At 39.8% G+C, this 13,070-nt stretch overlaps 1 protein-coding gene across 1 annotated transcript; it reads right to left on the reverse strand.

Moving 5' to 3' along the window:
- Nucleotides 1–1,109: 1,109 nt before the first annotated feature.
- Nucleotides 1,110–11,495, reverse strand: LOC143765600 (keratin, type I cytoskeletal 47 kDa-like). The gene is made up of 8 exons (XM_077252438.1): nt 11,010–11,495; nt 10,621–10,703; nt 9,840–9,996; nt 5,197–5,358; nt 4,731–4,856; nt 4,376–4,593; nt 3,209–3,318; nt 1,110–1,335 (listed from the first exon to the last, which is right to left on the reverse strand). Exons 1-8 carry the CDS (start codon nt 11,433–11,435, stop codon nt 1,235–1,237), a joined length of 1,383 nt encoding a protein of 460 aa, XP_077108553.1. The 5' UTR covers nt 11,436–11,495; the 3' UTR covers nt 1,110–1,234.
- Nucleotides 11,496–13,070: the final 1,575 nt, after the last annotated feature.

Here is a 13,070-nt window from a genome sequence, read left to right on the forward strand (position 1 = left end):
CAGTAAAGAATAACAACATTGTAATCATCAGAGACAGAGAATTTTACTAAATAGTAATCTAGAAAAAATTGCCCTTCACTATAAACTTATTTCAATAATACCCATCAATGAAGGGATGGGGAGGGGAATAACCTTTAATGGTACTGAATCATTTTGTGTGGCAGAATACTTTTTGACTGCATAGGTGGACCATGGTCTAGGTGTACTTCCAACTACCATACCCTTCATTCAATGTGGTCAACAGAAGTGGTCGATGTCTGCTTTTTCCTGCAGGATAAAATCATGGCTACCTGTAAGATTTACCGCTTCTACTAGGTGCCCCTTAGACTATCTGTATTTTTGAGGTGTAGGAAAATATGGAAAAAACTTAGAGATCATAACAAATAATAAATTCCAAAAGGCAGACCTTAAAATACTTGGATCCAAAACAAAAATCTGTAACAGGGATTCCTCATCTACATTGGGCCTTTTATACAGTAACACTGGTATCTTCTGAAGTGATAGAGATACGTCCTGGCTGCTACCTCTAAACCACCCAAAAAATTAAACCCGGTGCACAAGTGATGGATCAGTTCTATTTATATATGGGTATGCCTGTAGGATAAGGAATACTTTATACCCGAGCTTTACAAAGGCCAAAATTGTGAACCATGAAATCTGAGTAATAAAATAAAGATTCCCCTCCAAATCCCAAGCCTAACCCCCTGCCTCTTCCCAGAGTTGAAGCAACAGTCACACTTCCTATCAGCACCCACAATGGTGGCAACCCCAGTCTCCACAAAAGACCATCACCACAAGGGACCCTCAATTTGTTCTATTGAGTAGGAGAATCTACTATTATGATCCTCTCAAGAAAAAGGCTCAAGCAATGGCCACAATTGTGAACCATGGAATCTGAGTAATAAAATAAAGATTTCTCCCAAATCCTAAACCTAACCCCTGCCTCCTCCCAGAGTTGAGGCACCAGTCACACTACCTATCAGCACCCACAATGGTGGCAACTCCAACCTCCACAAAAGACCATCACCACAAGGGACCCTCTATTTGTTCTATTGAGTAGAAAAATCTACTATTATGTCCCTCTCAAGAAAAAGACTCAAGGAAAGGAATTACTATAAAGACAGATTTATTTCATCATGTAAAGTTCCCAATATCATTCATTCTCATCACAGTGATAGCAGAGAATTATACTTCATGAAGCCCAAAGTTGTGGTGAAGGTCTCGGTCTATCTTCTTAATTAATCTTTTCTTCAATTTCATTGAAAGAAGAAGAAACCACCTTTCCATCTACCATTTCTTCTATGATGGTCTTTACCCTTTTGCTTTTGCTTGGGTCTGTAATGAAATGGTTTTGTGAGCAGAATAATAGTTTTCTTCTCTACAACAAGGACATTTCTCCATATCACAATCATCATACTTAAAGGGTTTATACAGCTTTTAAAATGTATGGCTTACTCTTAGGATTAACTATCAATGTTAGATCCTTGAAGGTCCGACTATTTTCCCTCCTCTGATCTGTTGTGGGAAAGGGCTGCAATCTGCCCTGTTTACATAGGCTATAGCCTCATTTTTACTTACCTGTAGTTTATTTTTGCATTGGCCAATCAAGATATTGCAGTTTTCTTCCAATTGTTATAATGCAACAGCTTGAAAAACCACTAAAAATAAGGTGCTGACAAGTACGAACCACAGCAACTGCTTAAAAGTGCTGGATGCTATGAAAACAGCTGATTATAGGGGGTGTAAATAGCCATACCTCCACACATACCGTTTAATATTTATGAAGAATTTATAAAGGCTGCATTACCCCTTTAAGCCTCCATAAAATCTCTCTGTATCATAGGAGATCTTCTGCCCTATAACAATTTAATTTCCTTTATGAAACTATATTAGAATTACTGTAGGCCTAGCTTCACTTGGTGCACAAATTCTGCCCTTGCCTTTTATCTAAATATCCTAGTACCTCCTTTGGTTCCTAACATGCTGAACACATGCCCTGATATTGTCCACAACTATGTCCCTCCAGACTTAATTGATTTTTGTAGGCATCCCAGATCTATATAATTTTATTCTTCGTGACGTTTTTCATACTTCACATATTTGTGAAATTACCAGATTTTCTGCAACCATTTTTACTTTAAAGAGTTGCCCACCTTGGACAATCCCTGGGAGAATGGTCCATTGACATTATGCTAACCACAAAATGTCATCCACTTGGGATCCCCACTTATCCTCATCTGTAGTCTGTGGGGAAACCTGCCAGTAGTTGTTCATTTTCTTTGCAGCACCTCCACAGAGGAAATTAAGTATTACACAGTGCTCATTACTATCAATGGGTTGTCTGGTTAACTCGAGGTCCTCCAGAACGAGAGAGGCTTTTTGTAACTGCTCTCACTCTGATAAGAAATAAGGATGCTGAACCGAGAACCCCACACAAACTTAGAATTAGTTAATAGGAAATATAAAATGGGGATTTCTAAACCAGATAATTCATCTAATATGGAATGATTATCAAATTACAAATTGAACATCAATTCAAGTGATGGATGTAATGTAGTAGCTTCTGTCTTTTTTGGAAGTTCATGTTTGGTACGTCCAAGGTATTTGGATCAAGAACTTAAATGAACACAAAGGTCGTATCATCTACTATCACTATCATCATCTACTGTGAATAATTGGACAATCATGTTACTGGTTTGTAACATATTTTTTGCTAATTTTATTTGGTTAGACCCAAGAAAAAAAATATTTGCAAACTTTGCCAAGCAGTAGATGACCAACGAGCTACTGTTTATTTGAATTATTCTACCCGATGATGTTCAATCATTATACTATTTGTTAGATATAAGGAAACATGGCTGCCTAATTTTAGAAATGTATCTTCTCTGTAACCTGTATCTGATATTACCAGTCACTAACTTTTAAAATGTTCCATGCAAGGCTTGTGAATAAGAATGGTGCTTTTTCTCATATTAGGCAAAGATCTTTTTTAAGTCTTAAACTCAGATAATCATGCAACCTCAATTAGACATCTCGTTTTGAAGCTTTAGAAACATGACCAAATGTAGGACAATTAAGAGTAATATTCTAACTATATGTTAAGTCACATGATAAACTTTTCCCGTTCAGGCAGTTTTTTCTAAAAGGAAATTATCCTATACAAGAATGTCCATAAAAGTATGAGAGGAATGAGAAAACATTACATTACCTTTTTTTGAATCTATTGATTCTGTTTTCACAACCCCTGAGGATGAGGATGATACAGCAGATGACTTGCTTTGGCTGACACTTGAGGATGAGCTTGAGCTTGAAAATTGTCTGTTGATGGCATATTAGAAATTAGTTCATTTTTTTATCTATTTGAATATGAATTTTGTATGTTGTGCATCCAAGGACAAATCCTTTCAAGATGTTTCATGGACAAACCAACAGGAAGGTGGTGGGTAAGAGATATAAATATTTGTTAGTTTTTTGTAGTTTAACGAGTAGTTTAAGCGCTGCTTTCTTGGAATTGGTATCAGTCGCTCGTAAGTGATGCCATATTCTTACAATATGCCATTAATTTCTGAAAGGAGAAACCCGCTTAATAAAAAAGTTCAGGTTACTTTTAGCAGTACTATCTACCAAAGTAGAGGGGCTTATGTCAAGGGTTGTCCAGGAAAACAGCTGAGGTTAATGGGTGAGAAAGAAAGCAAAATCAAGCAATAAGTCATGGACATGGAACTCTTCGGAGTATTGTGAATAAAGCACTGAAGACAGATGACTAGATGAAGGATGGAGAGACAGAATGAGCATTTGCCAGGATGTATTGGAGAGTTATGGTAGGAAAGTTGTAATACAGAACAGAAATCAAAAGCCTGGGACAGCTGTGTAGTTTTACTATGTGTGAAAGATGCACAGCCATATCTGGGTCTAGAAGTGAACCAGATAAACTGTAGATAAAAAGCACCTTGAAATGTTATTAGCATTACATTCTCTTGTAATTATGGTGTGAAAGGTCTTACTCTAAATATCTGTGTTATAATACCATCAATGAGAGGAGTTAGCAGTATTATAATTGAAAACTATATAGTTATATCTTGGGGCTTATCTCTAGGGATTCAATATTGTAGCAGTCACCTTTGGAACTTGAGGGCATCCAAAAGTATTATAAATGGTAGACATGATACAATTGATGTGATTCGAATGATAATTTTTGGAAAAATTTCTGAAATCAGGTATAAAAAGATTCAATCATCTCTAGTTAATCGATGATGACTCTGTTTCAGATTATGCATCTTATCTGTGGTCAGCTTAAAAATGTTCCTTTTTAAGTTGTTTTGGTTAAATGTTTGTTTTTTTGACATAGGGTTTGTATATTTTTTATGCTGCTTACCCCAGTTCTCCCTCCAGCAGGCGGCGGTATGTTTCAATTTCCTTTTCCAGCCTTGCCTTGATATCGAGTAGGTCTCTGTACTCTTGGCCTTGTCTTTCTATGTCAAATCGGATCTGTGCCAGCTGCTCCTCAATTCCATTGATAGCAATCTGGAGCTGCTGTAGTTGTAATCCGTAACGGCCGTCTACCTCAGCCAAGGTGTCTTCAAGAGATTTTTTCTAAAAGCAAACATATTTTAGAAATGTAACAATGACTAGTAGATCCTTAGTTCTGCAATTTAGCTTTAGTACAACCACTAAAGATATTAGTGTTAAACATTGGTACAATGCTGCTGTCTAAAAAGACCTTGACTTACCAGAGCAAGCTGCGATTGAAGCTCAATCTCCAAGGCCTGCAGGGTACGTCTGAGATCTGAAATTTCACTCTTGCTCGTTTCTACTTGTTCCACGCCAGCTGAAATTTCTTTATTCAGTTCCTTGCTCTGAAACAAGAAATCATAAACATTTTGCCACCATCTAATAAAATAAATTTCATGACCACTCAAAATGTAAGATTTCATGATGGGGCAAAAAAGATATTGACTTGGACTATTGAAAAGTTTATTTGTCCAGTAGAACCCAAATACGGTATCTAACATAGTGAAATCTCTTTGATATGACCACCTAAAATTGCATTGAAAAGTAGTAATCTAAAGCGATGATCCTCCTAAAGAATATGGGCAGTATACATAAAGGAAATCTGGTCTTAATAAAAGGGGTAATCATTTGGATACCTTTTAGTGTATTTAAAGAAATAAAAACTAAAACACTTAAAGATCTCACCTTGGCATTGAACCATGCCTCTGCATCCCTCCGGTTCTTCTCAGCCAATGCTTCATAGTCTGCTCTCATGTCATTCAGATGCTTAGTGAGATCCACACCTGGGGCAGCATCCATTTCCACGTTCACTGTTCCAGAAGTGTTGCTCTTTGCAATGCTCATCTCCTAGAAAACATACACAACTTACTCCAGACAAAATAGATGTGATCTCACTGAATTCGGACAGAAGTGCCAGCTGACAGTATGCTTATGTGTTATTTATTTCACTTTTCTTGATTAACTATAATCAGTGAGGCATATGGTCAATATCCTGCTTAAATCTGCATAGCAATAAAGGCTAACTGTACTTTGATTTAACTGTCCTGAGTGTGACCATTATGTGACTGGCATCCTGCATTATCACCAATTTTCCCCTCTGCATGATCCACACTTTAAATGGAACCATTCACCAGAAAAAAACATTGGCATAATGTTATGCTGCATGGTGCCTGCACTTAGCCGAATGTAGTGGGAAAAAAATAAACTTTATTCTCCCCAGCAGCGTTCCAGTTTTAGTCACAGAGGCGGCGCAGGCGTTGGTTCAATCACCGCTCTGAATGTACAGAGCGGCTGCTGTAACCACATCCTCGACCCTGACTAACAGCCATCCCTAACGCAGTGTCAGTCAGGGCGAGGGGGCACAGTTTCAGTCACAAGTGCGACACCGGTGCAGGATCAGTCACTGCTCTAAGTATACAGAGCGGCGGCTGTAACTGCACCCATGGCATTAGGGTCGGTAGACAGTCAAGGCCTAGAGTGCGGCTACAGCCGCCACTCTGTATACTCAAAGCAGTGACTGAACCAGCGCTGGCCCGTTAGGGCAAGTGCAAGCGCCAGTTAGCATAATAACACTATTAACCAAAGATTAATCCCATATCTGCAGGTTAATAGCATTTTTTCTGGTGACAGGTTACCTTAAATTTACAGTCCACAAGAAGCTGGGGAGGTGTGGAACAAGCAGCTGAGATCTGTGCCATATATTGTCCACCTAGAGTTTTTCCTGGTTTTAATTTTTTGCTGCGGAATATGTTAGTGCTATAGAAAAAAAAACACATAGATACAAGCAGCAGAATATGAAGGATATTATACAGGAGTACTGAGCTGTCTGCCTTACAAAGCTCACAGCAATCTGTCTTTGTCTCCCTCTGCCTGTTTCCTCTCCCTGCTCTTCATTCCTCCTGTCCCCTCCCTATTCCATAGAATATAACGGACTATGTCACATGACACCACAGGAAACTTGCTGTCCTTCTTATCTGAAAAAGACAAATCCTTTTTTTTTTTTTAGAATGGATGACAAATTCAGTGAGCAGAGGGGAGAGAAAGAAGTACCTGATAAGTGGGGAAGGAAGCTTATTTCTCTGATAAAATTATTACAAAGTTTCTTATAGCCTGTACTATTGATTTATGCAAAGTTTGTTAAAAGGAAAGTTCCAATTAAAGTAACGTAGCAATGTTATTCATTCACTGTAGTTATTAGCCCTGATTCATCAAGACTGGCATTGTTCACACCATTCTTGATGAGGGGACGTGTTGTAGTCAGAGATTCCTGATTCATTAAGAGTTGCATGTCTCTTAATTAGTCAGGAGCATCTTAAAAATGGCATGTGCCTCACCACAATCTTACTATAGATACTGGAGTAATATTTGTGGCATAAGATACGTCGTTACTCGTCATGAATTAGAAAATGAGGTGTTGCCACAGTCTGTCCTGTCCTATTTCCACCCCTGCTTGATTTCCATCCCTGCTCCACCTGTCAAGCTGGCCAAAGCTTTCACAAAAATGAAAAAACGTCTAAAAGATTTTGTGCAACCTCAAGTATCGCAAAAAAACATATTTTCAAAGTGTTTTACCCCAGATTTCTGATGAATCAAGGCCATTGTGTTTAACATCTTATTCACACTACCCTTGACTCGACTGTTTTACACTGACAAATCCATGAGATGAAAATGATGTAATTCTTCATTATTTCTGTGGTGGTATTCTGTGTTCTGTAACACATATGTTCTCCTAGGTTCATCCCAGAGGCTTACCTAGGGTTTTGGTTCAGGGGATTGAAACTTCTGAGTGGGCCCTTAACCAGGTAACCAAAATTACAACTCGGTGACACACCGTAGTAGTGGTTGTAGGAGAACCTCAGCAGATGACCACACTGTTGCTGAAAATAATCTCTAAAGATCAACATTGACGCCATATGGTCAGTGGTAAATACCAATATTACAGAACATATAAGTGATTATAGCACATGGTGATTTACAGAGGACGTTCTTTCTGATGTAATCATTCACTTTTCCCGTCTGTTAGGTGTCGAGTTCCCACCGCTGCATGGTGGGAATCTCGAACCATCTCCGCTGCAGTCTCCCATTCTCCTCCAGCCGCAGTGGAGCCTGCTCAGCAGAGACATCGGTCCCAGCGTCTGGCTCAAGCTGATACTGTGCGGCTGGTCACTGCTGTCCTTCCAGGCTCAGCCTTTGTAACCAGTACTGATCAGCGGCGAGCAGGTGTCCTGCTTTTCATCTTCTGAGCATGCCCAAGGGATGACCTCTCATTGGAGGTTGGGGGGTCACATGCTCCGGTCCTGTAGCAGCTCCTATTGGACAGCTAGGAAGGTCCTGGAGAGCTTCCGCTATAAAAGGTTCGCATGGCTTGTGAATGGTGGAAGCCACCTAGTGCCTGATAGTGCAATTTTGCACAGCTAGCACACGATACAGCGTCTGATAGCAGTGACCGCCCATGCAGCGCCGTGCGCTAATAGAGCACTTTCCTGGCCCAAGTCTGGGTGGTTAGTGGCGTCCGCCAGAGTGGCACTGCACACACTCTTGTGCATTAAATTATTATTATTTCTGTTAATCTCTGACACCCCAGTAGTGGTGTCGAGCGCAACAGGTCTAGGAACTCTTTCCCTGAGTCTTGGGACAGAGTTCTGTGACTCTATGCTTGCGCTCTTTATGCGGTACCACGGCCCTGTGACGCAACAGAGTTCGCTTCCTTTATACCGGGTGAAGCTAACCCATGTGTGCATCCACATTATACCACCATATAGTCCGTCATTACTCAGCAGCAGGTTCCATCTTTGCACGGTGGCATCCTTCTAATTATTTGGTGAGTTCCGCTAGCCCTAACACCGTCTTTTCCATGTGGCCCAGACCGACATGACAACTTCTCCAGCCAGGACTCAGCTGCAGAGATTACATCAAAGACACATTTTCACTTCTCATATTCCAGCCATCACCATCTATTCCAAACCTGCACAAACTCCTTATCCTGCTGATACACCAATGCTGAGCCGCTGCTGCCGTTTGTGCCCCTATTACTGCACCTACTGTGTGGTTCTGTGTGCCCTCTAAATTCTAAAGCAATCCTCTAGATTCTAGAGTCTAAAATACAGTGATGGCGGGTGCAAGTGCCCTAGAAAACAGTGCCCATTAGAAACCTAGAAAGTAATATTGCCCTGTGTGCCCCTTTGACAGTCACAGTAACCCGTGTTCCCCTATAACAATAAGTGCCCACTTTACATTTAACAATGTCCTGAGTCTCTCCCCGGTACAGCTCCCCTGTACACAGTATAATGCCCCCTCACTGTATAGTACCACCCACTCAGTGTACTGACCCCTTAGGCTGGTTTCACACTTGCATTGCTGTGCAGCTGTGGATGGTAGCGTACTTCCTCCTTGCTTCCTCCGCAAGTGTGAAACCAGCCTTAGTAGCCACTAAATTGTTTAATGGCTCCAGCACTGTATAATGGCCCCCTCATTGTAATCTCCACATTGTATGATGACGCCCTAGATAGCCTCCATATAGTATAATTCACCAGATTGTCAATATAGTATAATGCACTCCCCATAGGTCTCCATATAGTATGATGTACTCCCCATAGGCCTCTATAGTATAATGCATTCCCCCCATGAGCATACGCTATAGGGTATATTGCACTCCCCATAGGCAGATTCTATAGTATTCTGCACCCCCCAAAGGCAGATTCTATATTGTATAATGCACCCCCCATAGGCAGAATCTTTATAGTATAATGCACCCCCAATAGGCAGACTCTATAGTATAATGCACCCCCATAGGCAGAGATCGTGTCTCCCTTCTATGCCGCAGTGTAACTATTGGCGCTGTGCACACCGATACAGTTACAGTAGCGTAGCACCGGGTGGGCCCCCTCAGAGCGCAGGGCTCGGGGCAACACCTCTGCCCCTGGTAGCTGCGCTACTGGTTCATCCCCAGATTACAGCTATTTGCTGGAGGTCTTAGATGTGGGTTACACTGTGATCAGTTTGTTGTCATATATTTTTCTGACAAAAGGATTTAGTCAAATCAGACAGTCCCTTTCAAGAACAAAAATAATTAATGGAAAGAATTTCTACATTTAATTTATATTATAGCAATTCCACTTTTGTAAAGTATTTTTTGAAACGTAAACCATTGCCTGACATTGCTTCTTTATTGCACTATGATGCAAAATCGCTTAGTTTAAGGTAGTCTGTCAATTTTTACATTATGTGAACATTTTGGGGAATTGAATAGCTCATCTAAAATAGTACAAACAATAATGTTTCTTCATTAATAAAAAAAAAGTTGGATGCAATATCTCCCCAAATCTTACCTCCTCATGGTTCTTCTTCAGGTAAGCCAGTTCTTCAGACAGGCTCTCTATCTGGATCTCCAGATCTCCTCTGGACAGGGTCAATTCATCCAAGACTCTGCGGAGTCCGTTGGTGTCAGCCTCAACACTCTGGCGGAGAGCCAGCTCGTTCTCATACCTTATGAACAAAAAAAATAGATATTTTTTCAGTATTGGTATAACTTTGGGAAAACATATGTTCCTTCCTGATATCAAAATGTCTAATTCAATCTTTGTGTATGTAGTATATTAGTCTTCAGGAATTATTTCCTCACTTCCAATGGGTAATTATTGGGAGGCAGAGGAGGGCTGTCATATGAAGGCTCTTGTGTTCGAAGACATCCCTGGACCAGATAAGATGACACTAGTATTATATGGTAATATAGGTAGGCAGCACTGTTACAGAATTTACATTGGGAATTAGGAGCGTCAAGTTTTTATCAAGCGCATCTTGCTTTCTATCATTTACTTTTTTTCCTTTATTTAAATCATTTATGACTTTTTTTTATTTTCAACCCAGGTTTAATAATTATAGATTACCCTTTAAGACCTATGTTAGTCTATCTTGCCTGAAGCAGCTTTATTTTACCTCAAAATAGCCCAATACATTTCCAAGTCTTTCATTGCTACAAGACATTCTTGACCTAAATACATCCCATGAGTAACAGCTTACTCATAATCCAAACTTTTCCATTCAAAATAATATTTTGAAAATGTTACTGTATTATGAAATCAATGTGTTAAAATATTTAATTGGACCTACTTCAGTCTGAAGTCATCAGCAGCCAGTTTGGCATTGTCAATCTGAAGAACAACACGGGAATTTTCAATGGTAGCTGCAAGGATCTAAAAATGAAGAAAGAAATAAAAAATGTATAAAAATAACTGTTGACTAATAGACACTTAATTGAGCAGATTTAGAGGGGGGTGCAAACGTTGAGTTGTACGTGCTTCCTAAAACCTAAAGAAAGCCTAAAAATTACAGCAACCCCACTTAAGGAAAACAATGTTACTATTATTAAGTTGTGACAGAAGGGTTTCTGTAATAGGTTTTGGAGAGTTTCACGTTATGCCTCGGATAATAGCACAATACAACGGTGACAGCTATAACAAAAGTTATCATTCAATAAATCAAAGACAATGGTACTGCACCTTGCTTCCCAAGTCATTGATAATGTCATAGTACTTGCTGTAGTCTTTGGAAGCTGCATCGCCTCCAGCACCAGCTTGTTTCTCATACCATGCTCGAATCTTTGCTTCCAGCTCAGCATTAGCAGCCTCAAGTGCTCTAACGTTCTCCAAGTAGGAAGCCAGACGGTCATTGAGGTTTTGCATGGTCTGTTTCTCACCTCCACCAAAGGAACCAAAGCCGCCAGATGCTCCTCCACCAAAGCCACCACCAGCGAACCCACCACCGGATCCAAAAGCAGAGTTTAAGGAAAATGCTCCACCAGATCCACTACCATAGCCACCACCAAAGCTTCCTCCATAGCTGCTACCCCCAAAGCCACTTCCAAAGCCTCCAGATGAGTTTGAAGCTGTATAAGATCCTGCAGAGCTTAAACGATAGGAGCTCATGGTGGATATTCTGGTGTAGAAGTTCTAAACTGATCAGAGAAGAAAAGGCAATGATGATGCTGGTCATGGTTTTCACTTCTATATATACAGCATTTAATGGGCGTTTAAAACGGATAGGTCTGCGAAAGAAAAAAAAATCTCAGTGAACACCTGTTTCTAAGTCTACTCTAAATGCCTTACCTCATAAAAGTTATATAATACCTTCAGGGAATTCTTTATTACTATGTATTTGTAAAGGTAGGTGGAGAAAATTCTATTTTTCTTTGTAAATATTTTCCCCAATTGCTTACCTTTGACTTCCATTTGGTATTACTGTCTTCATTCTTGAGGCAAAATAGATGACAGTCGGTAATGGTTTTTTTTTAAATGAAGATTTTAAAGTGACTTTGTTCTAAATTTTTTTGTTTGAAAGCCTGTCATTTTAATTGTTGGAAATGTTTACTTGGAACAAAGAATTTGTACAAAAACAGTTAGTGAAGATACTATCTTTAATACACTTTGACACTATAATCAAGTGACTAGAATTTTTCAGTAGAATTTGTGATCTTTTGTTTTTCTACCATTCCCCCAAGCAATCTCCTCCTACATACTGTATGAGAAGGACTGCAAAGCAATCCTGCAGCTGCACACTGGCGTGCCGATGTCCGCAAAACACATCAGTCACTCATCTCACCACACTTTTGAATCAAGAATTAGAATATTGTCATAGCTAAGTATAGCTATTTGGATATCTGAAATATGAGGAACACAAATAGTGACTGACACTTAGCGTGCTTCATTTGTTTTGTTCTACCAAAGTATGTGCTTTGTGTACATAAAAACTCCAGTGTCTTTCTTTTGCGCAGCTCGACTCAACTCTTGGAATGGGCTCCAATACGCATTCTTCTGTGTAAGAACTTAGAAGAACTAAATTAGAATAACTCATTGGTTGCCTGGGACTATGACTGATGGCTGGAAATCACTGATCCTGGGTTGGCCCTTAGACACTAGGGTAGTGGAGTCATTGCCAGAGAGATGTCACAACCCTCAGTCTGCATCCATACTTTTTAATGTTGAAGTATATGACCTACAAAAAAATATATTGGGCTTGGTAAGTATTCTACAAGCTTTAAAGAGGTTTCCAATTCCAAAAAAGTGATGGCATCTTTTTAGGATTTTGCAGCATTAAATACCCTGTCAATCATGAAAATTAAGGAACTGTAGTGCTGATCTAGCACTGGGGTTTTTCAAAGTTTTCTGCTGTACAGCAACAGTCCTGAGCATTGGCCATCATAAAAACTGCAGCCCAGGTCTTCTTGCAGTGCAAGGAAAAAGCTTTCAAAGGGTCAAAATCATAAACTGTAAGCCATGGAGTCTTGATTCTAAGGATTGTGGTGGTTCCATTAGCAGAAAGTTATGGCATATCCATAGGTGATGTCATCACTTTGTGGAATGTTAAAACCTCTCTGATTCCATGGGACCACCCAAACACATATATTGGCTCTTGGTGATATGATCCTATTAATGTTCTAAAACCACTATATGCTCAAATATGGGGTATGAACGTTGGCATGTCCCTTTATGGTTCTTAAGCCTCCCAGGTCAAATAAAAGGAGTATTCAGCAGTATTTTAAATGGTAATTGGATAAAGGAGAA

Source organism: Ranitomeya variabilis, chromosome 4, assembly GCF_051348905.1.
Source record: "Ranitomeya variabilis isolate aRanVar5 chromosome 4, aRanVar5.hap1, whole genome shotgun sequence".
Taxonomy (NCBI): domain Eukaryota; kingdom Metazoa; phylum Chordata; class Amphibia; order Anura; family Dendrobatidae; genus Ranitomeya; species Ranitomeya variabilis.